Genomic DNA, 17,262 nt, shown 5'->3' on the forward strand with positions numbered 1-17,262 from the left:
ATTGTTTGAGGGTGTGCTTTTTAAAAATATAATAAAAAAAACAGGTGTTTTATGTATTATTTCTGTCTCAAAAACAGAACGCTTGATGTTACCTATGCTACCTGAAACATTACTGTACAAAGTGTGAACACACCAGATGCTATACAGTGCTGTAATTAGCACAGAATGCCTAAATAATTCATTAAAAAATTGCAACTTTAAAAACATAAAAAATGAATTCAAATTTTACAGGTAAAAGGAAAAAGGTAAAATGTTAATATTCAGCTTGATGATAGTTGGTTGCACATATGTAAAAAAAGAGAGACTGCAACAGAAAATAGACAGTAACCAATAAGATAAAGAAGATGTTAATTAATCAGAGGAATACATTCAGCAGGTTGCCACATCTAAAAGGTGAGGTGCGCCCTCTTGTGAAGGAAGATGGATACTGCAGCACTCATTTCACACTGAATCTTCACTTAATTTTCCAGCTCACAGAGAAAACTTACCACTACATTGCATGTCTGGTTCACTTCACAGGCGAGACTCCACGAGACGTTGAATAATGATCAAAAGAGCTCTGAGAACATAGACTTTATTCGTTTCATATAAAAATGACACAAAAAAACCCTCAAAAATTTGAACAGGTGCTTCAGGTATCTTCACAGGGACAAGAGCTGGCCTGCGTCACGGACAACGGGGAACACACCAAGCACACTGTTTGATCAACTGCAACCTGTACAGAAATCCACCAGCAGAGGACAGGGTAAGCCTGACCCAAACCACTGCTCCGGTTAAACTCCTCCTTCTCTACCTACATCCCTAACTCCTCCTGACTCTCCTCCTTTTTCCCCGCTTCTTCTTCATCTAGCTTTCCTTTTTTTTTTGTCCCCCCCATTCTGACCCTTTGTGTCCACAAACTCTCTTTCTCTGATTGGTTCCAGACATGCCACTGAGCTCTTCTTGCCGACTCAACATTCCACAGCTGGAGACTACACACACACACACACACACACACACACACACACACACATACACACACACATACACACACACACACACACACACACACACATGCACTTATATACCTCTCCACCTCCCTTCCCCCTCGATCTTCGTCCAACTCAGGGAGCAAAAGGAGCTGTTTTTTTTTTTTCCTTTTTCACAGCAGCTCAGTGAAACACCAAAAGCCTCAGACTAAAACAGCTCCAAAGCATTCCTCCAAGCAGGGGGAGAAAAACGTGCTCAGGGGGTATTAGCTGAAGGGGGGAGGTTAAATGTTTGAGGAGGCAAATTAATTCTGGTCATTACACTCTGTGCACATGTGAAATCTTAACATGATCTAAAGAGACAGAACAGATGGTGGGTTTCTCTTATAAAAGACTGACTTTGGCACATTCTTTGACTTTTACATGTATATGCAACTGGGTTATGTATGCACAAGTGATGTTTTCCTTTTGCAGGGCAACAATAAGTTCAAGTGCTGGCAATCATACTGTGAAAGTAGGAATGCTTCCAAATGACTTTAACAATCAGATACGAGTCAAATCCTATCACAAAACCAACATCTTTAAGAAGACAAAAAAAGCTTGGTGATGTAACATCCGAAAAAGTGAACTGCAGGTCATAAAAAATGATGGATCAGACAGATATCAAATTACAAACCCTTTTTTATGGTGCATGCAAAGAAAATGACTACCCTCAAAAATTGCTGAATCAGCTCCAGATGGTGGGACAAAGAGCCAAGACAAACAAAAGTTAAGAATCACAAAGCAGAAACTGCATTTTTGGGAGGATGACTAAGACTGATTTAGATCAAAATAAGAGTAAAAAGTGCCAGAATGTCTGTGGAGCCATGGAGGCTCAAAGTCCAACCGAGCAATGGCAAGCCTCAGTCCTACTGTACTAAAAAAAGACAATGTTGTCTATTTAAAGACCAGCTTTGAATACAAAGTTCTACTTATGTGCACAATTATAGTGTATGTCCTCAGACTCCTTGAGGTCACAGGTCTCTGTCACCTTCCACACGTTCACATTTGGACTTTTCCCTCTTCTGCTTTCCTGACAGCTGCTGCTGACGTGTCAGACCAGAATAGAGGAGAGAGGCAGGCTCACAAAACCACACATGCGTCACGAGAAACACTTCTCTACAGCTGCGCAGATTACGACAAATCAATGAAACAACAAAAACACAAGTTCAAGTTCCGGTTAATACTGATGTGGCAGCAAAAGAGATAGAAAGATAGAATTTGTTCCAAAAGAAGAATGTTGAATAATGGAAGAAAAGCGATTTAGTAAATAGTTTTTCAATCAAAATAGGAACATGATTGAAAATATACAGTGTGCAAAAATTGACTTTGGAACCAGGGATGACAGCGAGGACTTACTTAACAAAACTGGTTTAATACTGAATATTTCAGCTGCAGTAAAACTGTTCCCAGTAGCTCAATTGTGGCCTCCATTATTTCTTTGAGGGAAAAGCAGATGGAAGTATCTGATTCGACAAACGAGAAATCACTAGAAGTGTTGGCAAGAGGATTTTGGAGGTGGATATTCAATTTTAAAATCTAATAATCTGCTGTGCTCTACACAGCCTTTCAGAAATGTAAAGATATCTTTTGGTTTCAATAGCAATTTAAAAAAAAAAAAAACATTACGCCACAAAGTGTATCAGAATCTGAGTCAACACGTTACAATCAGCCTCTCCTGTACGAGGTTGGGTCCAGTCCCGGGTTGGTCGTCAGTCCAGCGTGGTCGGAGCTACTCCGACTGCTCATTCAGCTCCATGTCAGACACCAAGATGTTCTTCTCGGCCTCCTGGGCAAGGCTGGAGTTGGTGCGGCTGTAGCGAGCCCCCTCGTAGGAGCCCCGCGACCCAACAGTTCGCCGGCGGTACAGGTAGATCACAGTAACTATCAGCACCACCAGCACCAGACCCGTCACCATGATAACAATCAGAGTGGGCAGGTGGTCAGCATCCACTGGATAGAGATGAAGAATCTGGATTAGCATGCATAGTTCACTCTATGGAATACAACACAAATAAACAGAAAAACATGTGCATTGACAACCAAACTTACATGTTACTGGTGATGTTTCAGCACCTGAAAACAAAACAAAGAACAGTGAGTGAGTTCGCTGACCAACTTCACCGTATCAACAACATTTAAACAAATACCAAGATTTATATTTTTATTTCATTTTAGAAAACTTTTCCCAACTTTTCTGAAAATTATGTTTGTATTAAACAGTCATTTTATGTGTACTGCTCAACGAGTTTCTTAAAAAATGCTTAAGATGCTCCTTGAGAATGAAAAACTCAGTTGTGTCTGAGCTGTCTCTGCCACTGAAACCTAACCCACTGAAAATGCTTGGATGAAACTGACTTCTGTACTCGTGTGTTCTTACTGCGGGGCTGTTTGCAGATGACTCCGTGTGTGCAATTTTTGCAGGAGTCTGGCTTCCACAGGCCGCTATTGCTCTGGATCCAGAAGCAGGAGTTGATGGACAGCACTGAGGAAGCAACATCATGTATCTCCCAGTTGGTAAATGACATCTCTGTGTCATCACTCCACACAAAGCTTCTACCTGTAGCAGATAAAAAAGCACATACACCTTCAGAGTAGCTTAAGACACGCAACCTGTCACATCGTATTCTGCTTCAGTTGTAGAGGTTTCACCCTGGCAAAGCATTTTTCAAGGTATTTCACACAAATCGATTAATTGCTTTGGCTGATAATATTTCAGTTTGACTAAATTAACTTTTCTGAAATAAATCACCTTGCTTTACCACATTTATCTGACACAAGTGAAACTGTCTTAATGGGATTTTCTCTCCTTAATTAATCATTTAATTATTATACTATAAATTAGATCATAGTCAAGTAAATTAAATATTCTAAATTTAATAAACTTAGATTTAGAAATAAATAAGTGTTCTGTTGTAGAAAGAAATGAGGGAAGCATCTGAAGCAATGCTGCTGGACCTTTCACGCTGATGCCCAGCCAAGCTCCATGCGCCTGTTCTGCAAAGCCCTGAAGTTGTTCCCATATAAAGCCATTCTCTGTCTCATCCAAGATGGAGAGAAGCTCTGCTCCCACTGTAGGAGAAAGAAAAGAAGAAAGAAACAGACAGAGATTGTTCAGTTTCCCTACAAGATCAATTCGGTTTGCTCAATGGTGCCACGTGCTCAATGAAACATTCTAAATTTAGATATATCGATGTGTTTTGTCAATTTTGCTTGCTGTGCAGAAGGTCAGGAGTGTTGTGTTTTATTGGTTTTTTAAGTCAGTGTCATGAGCCATGTGGGCAGAGTCACAGTGGTGGAGGGCTGTGGCTGCCTCTGAAATGCTTCCATACTTTTTATGCATGATGTGCGAGCATCCTGCTGCAGTTTAAGACTTTGTAGGTTGAAGGCGTAACAGTGGTTTCTGAAGGGCACCCATGCCCACTCTCCCAGAGAGTGGGGGCACTGTCCAGGGTAGCTCCACTGGTGACTCACAGGCTCATCTACAGGGAAGAAAAAACAATATATATCAGTCCAACTCATCAAAGCCTCCTTTATCATAGCTTGTTGCTATACTTTCTTTTTTCTATGAAACACATACCACTAATTTGGCAGATTGCAGCCTCCAGTTTAACATCACAGGGAGTCATAGTCCACTGCCCCGTCGTGGTCATGTGGCCGCATCCAGCCATCTGATTGGGCTCCCCATCCTTCCAGTTTGAATATGTCACGTCTTCATCACCCAGCCAGGTGAAGCTTCGTCCCTTAAGACATAGGAAATAGAAGTTGCATTTTTCAGCATTTCCACTTACACAAATCAATCTGGCTCCTAGTGAAACATCATTAGAGATATGTAAGTTTATCGGCTCACTCCGTAGTTGTAGAGAGCAATCCAGGCTGGCTGGTGCAGGCTGTTTATAAGCAGTGTGAAGTAAGCTTGCTCATAGGGATCCTTCACTGTGGCCAGGGTCCCATTCAAAGATTCACAGAGGTGCAGAGCACCAGTCCAGTCCAGGCGCTTCTTAACCACCCGGTACGTCACTCCACCCAGCTCCACAGGCTTTGACAGGGACGCAGGAATGAGGGCCGGAGCCGGAGGCAGACCTTTATCTTGAGTCAGAGATGAAATTTACTTCCACACCTCTGTTTGCAACCTGATCTGCACTTTTACATTACATCTCTGTGGTTATTACAGAATATCTCACCTTGTTGCCTTTGACAGATGAAACCATTACTTTCCATCTCACAGGCTCTGGAGGCCCACATGCCAGTTTTTTTCTGTGGGTTGCCATGAATGATCACCACGCAGTTTCCCTGAGGCGACAGAGAAATCATAAGAACAGCAACAAACAGATGACAAAGGTATTACATGAGCAGTGACATGGGAGTACCGGTGTCTTGTTATGGTGTGGTCCGCTGTTGTCAATCGGTTCTCCAGGTGCCCAGTTGGTGTAGCTGAGTAGACCAGACTTGGTCCACTGGAAGTGACCCTTAGAGTCTGATGTCAGACCCACCCAAAGGTCACTGCTGGCATTCTTTAGCAAGGTGGTGACAAAAGCTGTAACAGAAAGAATCAGTTACATGGTAGTGTTGAAAAAATAATCCTTTACTTTCAAAGTTATGACTTTATGATGGCTGCACTCTGCTGTAATTACCTTGCTCTAAATGATTGGATGCCACTGCCAGCACACCTCCCTGAGTCTCACATTTCAACTTGGCTGCAGACCATGTGACCCGGGATGATTGATCAAATACCCTGAAACACTACAGACACAGCAGATGTCATTGCATACAAGAGAAAACAATGACTCAGGCTCTGGGTTATTGCATCAAATAAAATTTGTTGTGCTACGCTGCATGCATCAACTTTACTGTTTCGCTATTTGGTGGATCCAAGACAGCCAGCATCCACCTTGGTTTAATTCATGATGTATGCTGAAATCCTGAAATTGTAGACCTACCTTATGCTGATATGAAGACCATCCGTCAGGACAGCCTGATGGCAGGTGAGGGGATGATGGCGTAGGAGGAATGGTTCCCGTAACATTCACCCTCTTACAGATGTAGGGCAAGTCAGAGTGGCACTTCTGATCGGCCCAGTCCGCTGTATGAATGGGAAAAACACAAGCTCATGTACAGTGACAGTATGTATTTGTCTTAGACTGAGAACGGACTGTTTCTGGTTGAGCTCACCTTTGCTCGCAGACATGTGGACACATTTGCGATCACGGCTGACAGAGTGCGGTCTGCCAAGGGCCCATGAAACGTAATTGAGCACAGAGTGGTCAGACCAGCGGAAACGCCCATCGTTTTCATAGGTGTGAAGCCCGAGCCACCAGCTGTCAGCCTCCACCTTTACCATCTGAGGGTGAAATGAAAACTGTCATGTAGTTTCAGTGTCTTTGAAACATATCAGGCTTATCAATAGGGAAGGAGTACAGCAAATTCATTGCCCAACTTTAGTTGCTTTTGCTTCATGTTTGCCTTTTAAATGCATTTTCTGCATAGTTTTTCTTTCTTTTAGCTTTTGTTTTTAATGATCTATTGTTCCTTTAATGTATTTATCTTGTAAAGCACATTGAATTGCCTTGTGTATGAATGGTGCTATATAAATAAAATTGCCTTGCCTTGTCTTGCCTTAATTATAGAATTTTTCCATTACATGGTACGGTACAGCACAGTTGTGTCTGTTTTTTTCATTGCATGTAGTACCAGATGTTAATCCCTACTTTTTGTTTGGTACTACCTTCGAGGCTCAAACAAGAAAAAAAAAACACAAAACAGTGACGTAAAGACACTGTGGACCACTGCTTTGATGAAGACTTGATCAACAGGACCATTTTTAATCCAAAAACAAAGCTACCAGCTGCAGATATTTTTTTTGGCTTAAGAACACATCCCTCAGCAACAAAGACATTTCTCAAATTTGGGGCAGTACGGTTGTGTGGTACAGAGTGTGTTTCACTGTCGCATGAAAAATAAGAGTTCCTGGTGCGAAACCTGGCTGGGACTGTTCTTAGTGGAGTTGGGGAGTTCCCCCCATAAATGCGTGGGTTCTCTCTGGATACTCCGGCTTCCTCCCACAGTCCAAAAATATGCAAGTTAGGTTAATTGGTGACTCTAAAGGAGTAAGTTTGAGTGTGCATGGTTGTTTGTCTCGTTCGCTTCTGTTTGGCCCTGTTATGGACAACAGCCTATGCTGACAGCTGGGGTGGCTTCCAAGCCCCCACCCCTGACCCTGAATTGGAATGAAGCAGGTGTAGATGTTGGATGGATTGAAGCAGATAAAAGATGATCGCTGTGACTCTCAGTAAAATATTAAGTCAAAGTGGAGATTGTCAAGAAGATTGAGATCTCCTCATGCACATCACAGATAAAAAATGGAATTGAGAAAGTAGCAAAGCAACATATAAGTTTTAATAATGTAATTTTGCTGTATTAACCCAAGGCTGAGCGTTATAGAAATACCAGTATTAATGAGAAGTCAAATCAAGGGGAGGTTAAACAGGTTTGGAAATGGGTGATTTTTAAGTTAACATGTTTAGAAACAGGTGATGTTATTAGAAATGTGTGATTATCAAATCAACAGTTTAAGTTAATCAGTTTTATTAAACCATTATAAATTGTATAAAATGCAGCTCTGTCTGAAATGCTGACACTGCATAAAGGGTGTTGTGGCGAAAACAGAGTGCTGGAAAGTACCAAAGATAAAGCCAGAGGGACTTTTGGGGAAGTGAAAGCACCAAATGGTGATGGTTGCAGGGGGTCAAGCACCGACTCAGATACAAAAACGAGGAACATAAACTGTTGATCAACAGTTAAATTAAGTGGGTATAGAAAATGGATGGATGGATGGATAAAATGTTGATGATTGTTGGAATAATGTGAATGTTTTAAGAATCTGGTAATCATAGAATCGTATAGACATGTAACGAGCAGACCATGTTTCGATGAGCTGACGGCAGTGCTGTACAGGGGTTAAAACTGGAGATCTAACAAGATGTACTATATGTAGTCACCACAATAACTTGTGTTTTGCCACTTTTGGCACTTAGCTTTGGGATTGTTGAACATTTCACTGAATTTTTCGGATTGGATGACCTTTTAACGATGAAGATGAACGCTATTTGTACCTTGCGTAAAGTGTTGGCCAGAAAAGCCTGTTCCTCAGCTGAGTGTACAGAGGCCAGTGAGGAATCAAACCAGGAGCAGATTCTTTGGGCCTGGTCCCAAGTGGTGCGGTGGTCAAAAAACTTGTACTCAGCCTCCTGAAAGGCGATCCATTCTGGTGAACTAGAAACTGAGAGATAAGAGAAGGTAGAAAAGGAGACATATAATTGGACAGTTTTGAAAAAAAGTTAGCAGATAATAATCAAAGCTAAGAGAAAAGACTGACCCTCAGTGACTTCTGGTACACTCTCCACACTTCCTAAAAATACACATGGGAAAAATGTGTAAATATAAGCAAAGGAGGGAGGCTTGAAAGAGAAATGAGCTTATCACTGTGTTTCAGACAGTGGGGAGCTGTAATAATGCACAGTATTGAAAATGTAAAAATATTCTAGTGAAAGAATGAGTCAAATGCTGTTGTACCTCTGGGAATCTTGCAGATCCAGTCTAACTCTGAATCACAGTGCATGGCTAGCCAGGTCATAGTGCCCAAATCAGCTGCAGCACACTGCCGAATGTTGTAGTAGTAGCGCCCAAAGTTCTGGTATGTTAACTGACACACAAGCAAAGAATAAACTAATAAATTTCATGCATTTTGTCAGCTTCTGTTTGAATAGACAAAGGTTTGCATCTTGTTTTTACTCACTGCCAGTCCATCACTCCACTTCCAGCTGCCATTGTCCATGGGGTTCCTACGGTTCAGTCCAATCCAAAACCAGTGCTGCTCGTGTTCCTCTGACTCCCTGCAGGCATCATCATTATTAGCATCATCACCCAGTTCAGTCTCATGGTGAAATAGGCACAAAAATCATTTTTATGCAGATGGACATGAACTGGACCTTTTTTTCTTGACACTCATTCAAACATATATGGATATTTCCTTGTGCATGCACAACATTATTGTTTGTGCAAATGGGGCAGGACTGTTATATAGTGAGCAAAAGAAACACCATTTCTTAACACATTGTAGATGATCTAAGAAGATCTACTTAAAAGCTGACTGTGTTATTTTCCAAACAAAGTTGTCTTCACCGAACCATGTGGTTTGGATGTTTGAACCTAACCAAACAGCTAGCAAAGGCAAAAGTGAACAGCAAGTAAAAAAATGGAATTGAAGATTAAAATGAAATGAAGTACAAAAAGGTATAAGTGAAGACTTACACTGAACAACAGTCACGTACACAACTCCCATCAAACACTTGAGAAGAAACTGTGGTACATCATCCTTATCATCATCCTGACATGTCAGCTGTTTAGAAGTCCATACCCACCCAAATATTTCATGGAGGACCTGCAGAACAAATTGCTCCTCCTCTGGGCCGCTGATACTCAGCAGATTGGCTCCATGTCTTCGACAGAACAGGTGAGCCAGCACCCAGCTTTGCTTGAGCTGCGACGGGGAGGAGTGAAACACCTGAACACGGGAGATTAGAAAGTGTGAATATATTTCAGTCACAAATGCAAAACTGATCCATTAACTCTTATTGGTAAGAACTACCCCTTTAACTCACAGAAGGATGTAAAATATTACTGCTTATTTATCACTGCTAGTGACAACATTGACTTCCTAACGGGTGGGATGAACCTTGTAACAGTAGCGCAGGTTGCTGTTGCTCTTCCAGCCGATGGGACAGGAGCCACTGAGGCTTGGGGTGGGCTGAGGGACGGGGAGCTCGGGGCTTACAGACGTGCCCTGGTTCTGGCGGCAGATAAATTTTGCCTTGACTGAAGCACACTCGTTCACCTCCCACAGACCTGTTGCGGAGCCTGTTGCCATGGCAACACAGCCGCCACGGATGTTCACTTAAATAGATGCAGGGTGAAATGTTGGTGAGTGGGGAGGAGAGAAAGGCAGCACTGATGAAAACAGAGGAACAGTGAAAAAAGTGCAGAAGGTCAATACACGTTTCCTATAATGTAAATATGACTGTTGGATCCGACATTTAAAAGCAGGAAGCACACCCAGTAAGCTCTGTCTGAGCTCTGTTGTCCGCATCATCCATATGGATCATGTTATAAAAATGAGGCACTCCACACGAACAAGGATCTGTTTTATTCTATAACACAAATATATGAAAAGTATTGGCTAATAATTAATAACACACATAATTATATGCGTCTGTTTATTCATGCATTTTGTATGTAGGCTCACAAGCTTCACAGCTTTAAAGATTACAAGCTATTTAAATTGAATCTTGGTGTTATCAAGAAGTTTTTAATCAGCCAAATTAACTAAGGTTAGAAACTAAAGCTTTAAATTGAGTAAAAGTCATAGTGTTCATATCCTTGGGTCAATCGGGGACTCTGAAGCTTGAAGAACTTCCCATCTGTTTCATAACATCTCCAGGTTTTTGTTTAGAGATTATGGATGGTGTGAATCTACATTCAATGACAGCAGAATTCTCCTTTGTTTGCTTAATCAAAAGGAGCACACAGCCTTTCATGCTGTATTGTTCTTTTACTGCTGCTTATGATATTAAAACATGAGCTGTTTGTTTGATAATCAAAGGCACTTTAGGGTTAAAGGATCGCAGCATGTTGTTCTGTGAGGCCTGTGTCCAATCCATTTTATTCCTTGTAGATTAAATCCAAAAATGGCTCTGATTCAAAATGAACCTAGTTGTTTTGTGAAATTGAAAATCCCTGTCTATAGATTAGATTCAATTTTAATAATCCCCCCAAGGAAGTGAAGCCATTACAGCAAAGATACACGGAAATAAACAGGCAGCAGGTTTGGAAAATACTGAAACAAAAGAGAAAAATAATAGAATTGAACTATAACACAAATGCAGGCATAAAAGGTTAGAGCTGAAACAATATGATGAATTAATTCAATAGAGAAGACAACTGACTCAGATAGGTTATAATGAAATTATATCACAATATATAACGAGTCAAAAGAAATCTGCCATCCATATAGAAGCTTACAAGTTAATCCATGTGTATCCTTTCCTGGTACAAACATGTCAAATATTGGATGTTTACTGACATTAAAGACATCAGATTAAAGAGATAATGATTAAAATTTTGGGCCCCCTGGAACGGGTTAAGATACTTTAATTTTAAATTTAAAAAAAAAAGTTAAATAAAAAGATAATACTCTTATATTTTCTCTGTAACTCTCCATTTTAGGTTGCATCTCTTTAAGAATCCACCCCCTAAAAGACCCAGCCTGCTGTGATTGATCAAAATTTTGGTGAAAAGAAAAAAGGCTGTGTTCGAACCGTCCACTCTATAGTAAACTGTTCAAATTTTCAACTGAAATTTTCATTTCATGCTCAAACAGTACACCAAAAGCAATTCAAAGGAAGCTTTATACTGCAATGGCTGACAAGGACCATAATGCATTGCAGCCTGGAGTTAGGAGCAGAAGGGGCGTGCAAATTCTATCTACCCTCAACTGGCTGAGATGTCCGTGGTATCTGAGATGCTGGATACGAGAAATTATTAGAAAGAAGAATGAACAAAAAACAGATTTGAAACTTTAGTTATTCAGTCTAAACAGTAAAACGTAGATGTGTTGTAATGTAACTCATTTTGAAGATTACCATATGGATATGGCTGCAGCCAGTGCTTGTGTAGGTGGATACAGTACAGCTTAAATAAAAAGTGAGGGTGTGCAGAGGTGTTTCAATGTTGTGGAGGGAGTTGTTAATTCTATTGAGTGTGTATATCATGCTGGCATTTGTTTGTACTACACATAACTGTAAATATTCAGCAGAATATAATGAAGCACCACAACATTCATGTTTAAAAATGCATCGGCAGCTGACTAACACTATCCTTGGTGAGAAAGAGAATATAATTTTTCCCTTCACTGTTCAGAACTGTTGATGATTTTATATTCATAATAACAGAGATCATTATATCTGCATTGTTCACATTTTTTTCCGGTGTATAACTTATAATCAGCTTTAATCTTCAAAGTGCTTTGCAGTTTGTCTTGTCGTAAGCAGCATTAGTTGTGTATTCCATTGCGTACACTCACTCAAGTAAAATATGTGCGACCTACCTGGCTGGTCTCGATTCCAGTTGGTGTATGACACTTCATCTTCACTGAGCCAGTGGAAAGAACCGGGACTGCCCTGGTCATGGAGCCCGATCCAAAAAGAATCTCCAGAGCGGCCATACACAAGACTGTTGGCAAAGGCCTGCTCGAACCTTTACAGATGAAACAGGGCTTTTATGGGGACAATGCTGATAAACACACTTTAAAGTCTCTCAAATTGCTACCAGTTAGCTTTCCTGTGTGTCAGGCTCTGTATATACCAAGTAGTAGCTGTACGCACCTATTAGTAATAGTAACGAGGGCAGCTCCTTGCTCCACACAGGATTTTCTGGCCTCATCAAACGTTAGCAGATCTTCTCCAACCCAGTAACAAGCTGGACTGTGCCACTTCCAGCCCTAAAAAAGAGGAGAAAAAGTGGAAATGTAAAATTTTTTTCAACATACATCAGTGAAACTATTTAAAATGCAGATGTGGGTGTTGATTAGTTATTGCATTCATTTCTGTATTCAAACAATAACTAATTTTTGTCATGTTCACTCATGACAACCATATTTCAGTGGTAGTACTTATATCTGACATGTAGGAGATACAAAGATTTGTCTGCAAAAACCTGTCAGCTGTGATTTAATCAAGACCTCAAAGGCAAACTTCTCTGTATACACATAACAAGCAAAATGGCCGCTTTGTCGGCAGAATGAATCCCAGTTGCAGGAAGAGATGAACAAGTCTGGGCATACTGAGATAACATTTTCCTACCCATGATGCCTCCTGCCGGTTCATGTAAAGTAGTTACAGACATGTGCAGACGCAGAGTTCTGCCAACAGGCAAACCAGGGTGAGATTATCCATGAGAATAGTAGATTTGAGTGCATAAACCATACCTCAGGCTTTTTTGCATAACCACATTAGGCATCTTGACAGAACCTTCAAAGATTAAAACTTGAGAAGGTTGATCTGCTAAAACTCACATTTCCGAAACACCTTTTTTATCCCTTTTCTACTTCCTTTCCTTACTGGCTAATTCCACCTATTCATTTCATAAATCACACATAAGCTGAACAATCCAAACATTGTGTTCAATTATAATGAAAACCGTCACTAAATTGAACGTCTTTTGAAAGTGGCAGTTTTCTCACCACTGACAAAAATGATGGCCCTGGCAAATTTAGGGCCTTAAGTAGCAAAGCAGCACATTTATCTTATGGAATGCACATAAATAAGGATACAAGGTCATAATAAGGATGTTGTTTCTAAATATACTGTAGCTTATAATTCAGTTCCCCTCAGTTCAGCAGCAAGTCATGTCTATCATTTTGGGCTGAGCAGACAGTGTTCAGTGGGTTTTGTGGGCTTTGATAGCAGTGAGAGGAGACTAAACCACTAACGTCATGGCCAAACAGCAACATCACGTGCTGAATGTTACCATGAAGCTCCAAAAAGCTAAGGAAACCTGAGGGTTTTCTGTAATACCACATTGTATTGACAATATTGCAAATTATTTATAATATTGTGAATAATACTGATCGTGATTCGGATTATTATCATTCCAAACTCTAAACTGTGAGTGAACACCTGGAGCTGAATCAGGATCTGTAAGTTTGACTGAATAATTTAAACCCCAAATAAGCAAATAAAAAAAAAAATACATTTGTTACATTAAATTTGGCTTCTTTTTCATTACAGAAGATATAAACCCAAGATATTTAATGTTTTGTCTGGTCAACTTCATTTAATTTGTTGATCCATTCCTGAAATTATGGCTTGCAACACGTTCCTAAAAAGGTTGTTACCGTAAGGGCTTTGAAAACGTGCTTTTCCTTCTCATAAGACCTAAAAGATGTTCTAGCTTTGAGGATATGAAGCATTGAAGCTTTTCCCAGGTGTTACTTTGGCCCATTCTTTCAACAATATACGTCTATGCAACAAAAAAGATCATTGTTTCAGCTTTTTCCTTCCAGTTTTCTTCACACATTCTCTGTTGGGGATAGGTCAGGCAAGCAGACGTGCTGTCCTGTACCTGTACCTTCTTCTTCTGCAGCCATGCCTTTATAGTGTATGCAGTGTGGGATTTTGTATAATCAGAAAAAGACATGAAATATCTTGGATTTGTACAGTCTACAATGAAAGTCAAAGAAAAGGCAAGAATCCTTTCATGACTGTTCTTTTATTTGCACGTTCCATGCTATTCCATTTTTTTTTGGATTTTGGGCTGCATAAGCGTACACGATAATGTACACACAGAGTTCAGATTTGAAATGAGTCAAGGGTCTCCTGGTTGGCTTAGGGGCCCAGAGCAGCTGCCTCATGTTGCCTCGGGTATTAACTTCGTGTTTTACTATCTCTCTGATTATTTACTTTGTTGATGCTTACAGCTGAGAGGCAGCATGACCCTTTATCATAAATCAGAGATCAGCAAAAATAGGCTGCCAAACAGATCCAAAGGGCACAGAGATACACTGACACACAGTGACTTTTCCTCACAGTTGTCATGATTTTATCAAAAGTCAACGTGGACAGTGAAAATGTTTAGAGACATAAAACTTTCATGTGAGGAGAATTATGAACCGGATAATCATAGACAGATGCAGATGATTCAGGTAGTGGGCAAGATCATGAGCTCTATTCCTGCTGCGTGTACTGTGAAGAGACAAACTTGTCCTTACTTGTATATACATTTTAATTTGGAAAACTACTTGTTGAGCAAAGAGAATGGCACATGCCCCTAGGGTGAATTTAGTCAGGTGTGCCTGTGGAAGGATGAGAGATGTAAGAGAGAACTTCTGAGAGAAGAGGTCAAGAGAGAATGAACGGCTGAAATGATTAGAGTAATAATCATGCTCCTGGCAACACAACAGTCCGTAAGCAGCTGGAACTGGAGGTTGCATAAGATATGACTAAAATATATACTGGGAGAAAGGCATTAAATAATAAGAAATCTTGAGCATAAAGCATGAACAGAAAACGTTAATGAAGCATAAAGTTCATAAAAAGGTGAAATACTTGTTTGCAGTCTTGGTGCTGTGGCTTCCCATCACTCTTTGTTCCTGGTTTCTTACAGATGGAGGGCAGAGTCAAATTACAGGGGCTGTCATCCCAGCGACCCTCCTGCATATAATGACAAGACCCAAACAGAAAGAAAGAGCACAGATGGTCAATATATACAAATGGAGGAGACTCGCTGACAGTAAGCATCTGTTACTTTTGGGTGATTAAGGCTTTCAGGGGTCAGCCTGAGGGTCCAGGAGGGGGTCACTCACAGAGCCCCACATGGAGACACAATCTTCCTGGGTGTTGCGGAAGTTATTGGGTTCAAATGGATGCCAGTAGGTGAAGATGACAGGTGTGTGGTCAGTCCACTGGAAATCCATTTGCATATCGGTGTCATGGAGCCCTATCCATAACTGGTCAATGTCTGAAACAGAATAATCTGAATAAATAATCTTGCTCCTCTCTCTGAAAACTATTTTTGTAGAGGATGATTTTTGTTTCTTTTACACAGCAAATATAATCATCTCTGTCTGGAACACATCAGTCACAACAATCATTTTATTCCTTTAAAATTCAGCTTCTAGTGGAAACTCTGGCAGCACAGGCCTCTCACAAATGTCCAGTTTTTTTGGCAGAAACACAAGTTGGGCATTTCAAAAACAGTGAACAAACATAGTGAGGAAACTGCACACAAAGGTCCATTGCTAAATCACCTTTCTTCAGGTTACGGATGATGAATTCCAGCTCAGGTAGAGTATGGATGCTGACCAGGTTAGCCTCCATCTTCTGGCATGTTTTCTGAGCTGCATTCCAGTCGGTCTTCTCTGAAGCGAGCTTGTAGCATCCAGCCTGGAAAGCCTGCCAGCCCACATCACACTCATATTTCTCATCATCTGCCCATGAATCTGTGGAAGCAAAACAGATTATCACATAGAAAAGGAGATTTTGGAGTGGTGGGACTGCATTTGATGTTTTGTCTAATAGACCGAAGTAAAGGCTCATAAACTAACCTGTAGTGAAGGGATCCAGTGTGGCATTGAGCCTCTTCTTACATACATATGGCAGAGCAACATAACAATCGCGGTTTTGCCAACGTCCCGAAAACTCGGTTCTGATCACTACGCAGTTCTCTTCGTCAGCGTGATTCGGCTGCTCTGGAGTTGGGGAAAAATATGACAAATTCTTCAGAAAACCCCTGATGCCAATGTGCCAATTCCCCTGCGCTCTGAGGGGTAGCAGTAAAATACTGTGGTTGCCCTGGAAAGCTGCCAAGAGGATGTGATAACTGAGAGCTGAGCAATGCCAAAAGTGAGTATGCATGCTCACTCAGCCCTCTGTGGGAAATAAACATTTAAAAAAGAGATCACAGATGCTTCACAAAGACAGAGAAGCCGGAATTGTTTTTACAGACTAACCTGGCTCCCAGTTTAGATACTTGAGCGGTGCGGAGTCGGACCACTGCCAGCCTCCACTGATGTCAAGGTCATTGAGGCCAGTCCACAAAGCAGCACTGTAGCCATTGAGTACACCTAAAACAGAGGATTTTCTAAATAAATTTTAAATGACATGAAATATTATGGAAATAAGAAAGGTTTTTCTGAGCATTTTGTAAAAGCAGACAAAATACAAGAAACATTTCTTACAATCAGCCAAAATAACCATCATATAATGTTGATTCAATGTGGAGGAAAAGTGGAATTTCTACAGTTTGACTATTAAATAAAGCAAGCACCATCTCTATGTAGATATTTTTTGGAACTGCAGAGTTTAAAGTACTTTAACATGCAAAGTAAAGTGGAACAAGGGCTTTGACTAAATCAGGCAATTAAATTGGACTATTCTCTTTGTTCTAGTTTCATATAGACTAAAATCATCATCACAATTTTTTCAAGACTGGAATAGAATCTTTATTATCATTGCACATCAGCTATACAATGAAATTGATGTGCTTCTCCAGCCAGTGCGTAATAAATATAAAAGAAAACAGTAAAACAGGAATAAATGAATAGAGCTTAGAACAATAAAATAATTTATATGGAATATATATATATTTACATCATTTACACTTAGCATACACGCTCTTTATGAGTTCAGGGACCTGATGGTAA

General features: G+C 40.5%; 1 protein-coding gene across 2 annotated transcripts in view; it reads right to left on the reverse strand.

Annotated features, from left to right (window-relative positions):
- Positions 1 to 558: 558 nt before the first annotated feature.
- mrc2 (mannose receptor, C-type 2) overlaps positions 559 to 17,262 on the reverse strand; it is a 28,748-nt gene continuing 12,044 nt past the window's right edge. The window contains exons 5-30 of one of the 2 annotated variants that reach the window (XR_011907975.1): positions 16,570 to 16,683; positions 16,165 to 16,308; positions 15,868 to 16,059; positions 15,424 to 15,578; positions 15,167 to 15,271; positions 12,446 to 12,561; positions 12,169 to 12,317; positions 9,742 to 9,959; positions 9,428 to 9,570; positions 8,803 to 8,899; positions 8,580 to 8,709; positions 8,383 to 8,415; positions 8,120 to 8,286; positions 6,180 to 6,348; positions 5,948 to 6,090; positions 5,642 to 5,750; positions 5,378 to 5,544; positions 5,192 to 5,300; positions 4,858 to 5,096; positions 4,588 to 4,750; positions 4,340 to 4,489; positions 3,966 to 4,079; positions 3,388 to 3,567; positions 3,060 to 3,083; positions 1,004 to 2,960; positions 559 to 971 (exon numbers count right to left, since the gene is read on the reverse strand). Coding sequence is in view for 1 of the 2 variants with exons in the window: in XM_072368225.1 (XP_072224326.1) it covers positions 2,740 to 2,960; positions 3,060 to 3,083; positions 3,388 to 3,567; positions 3,966 to 4,079; positions 4,340 to 4,489; positions 4,588 to 4,750; positions 4,858 to 5,096; positions 5,192 to 5,300; positions 5,378 to 5,544; positions 5,642 to 5,750; positions 5,948 to 6,090; positions 6,180 to 6,348; positions 8,120 to 8,286; positions 8,383 to 8,415; positions 8,580 to 8,709; positions 8,803 to 8,899; positions 9,428 to 9,570; positions 9,742 to 9,959; positions 12,169 to 12,317; positions 12,446 to 12,561; positions 15,167 to 15,271; positions 15,424 to 15,578; positions 15,868 to 16,059; positions 16,165 to 16,308; positions 16,570 to 16,683 (3,551 nt within the window). In the remaining variant the exon portion in view is untranslated. Of the gene's footprint in view, positions 2,961 to 3,059; positions 3,084 to 3,387; positions 3,568 to 3,965; positions 4,080 to 4,339; positions 4,490 to 4,587; positions 4,751 to 4,857; positions 5,097 to 5,191; positions 5,301 to 5,377; positions 5,545 to 5,641; positions 5,751 to 5,947; positions 6,091 to 6,179; positions 6,349 to 8,119; positions 8,287 to 8,382; positions 8,416 to 8,579; positions 8,710 to 8,802; positions 8,900 to 9,427; positions 9,571 to 9,741; positions 9,960 to 12,168; positions 12,318 to 12,445; positions 12,562 to 15,166; positions 15,272 to 15,423; positions 15,579 to 15,867; positions 16,060 to 16,164; positions 16,309 to 16,569; positions 16,684 to 17,262 lie in introns of both variants that reach the window. The other variant, XM_072368225.1, reaches the window with a different exon arrangement.

The sequence above is a fragment of the Leuresthes tenuis genome, unplaced genomic scaffold (assembly GCF_036924035.1).
Source record: "Leuresthes tenuis unplaced genomic scaffold, fLeuTen1.0.hap1 SCAF_17, whole genome shotgun sequence".
Classification (NCBI taxonomy): Eukaryota; Metazoa; Chordata; class Actinopteri; order Atheriniformes; family Atherinopsidae; genus Leuresthes; species Leuresthes tenuis.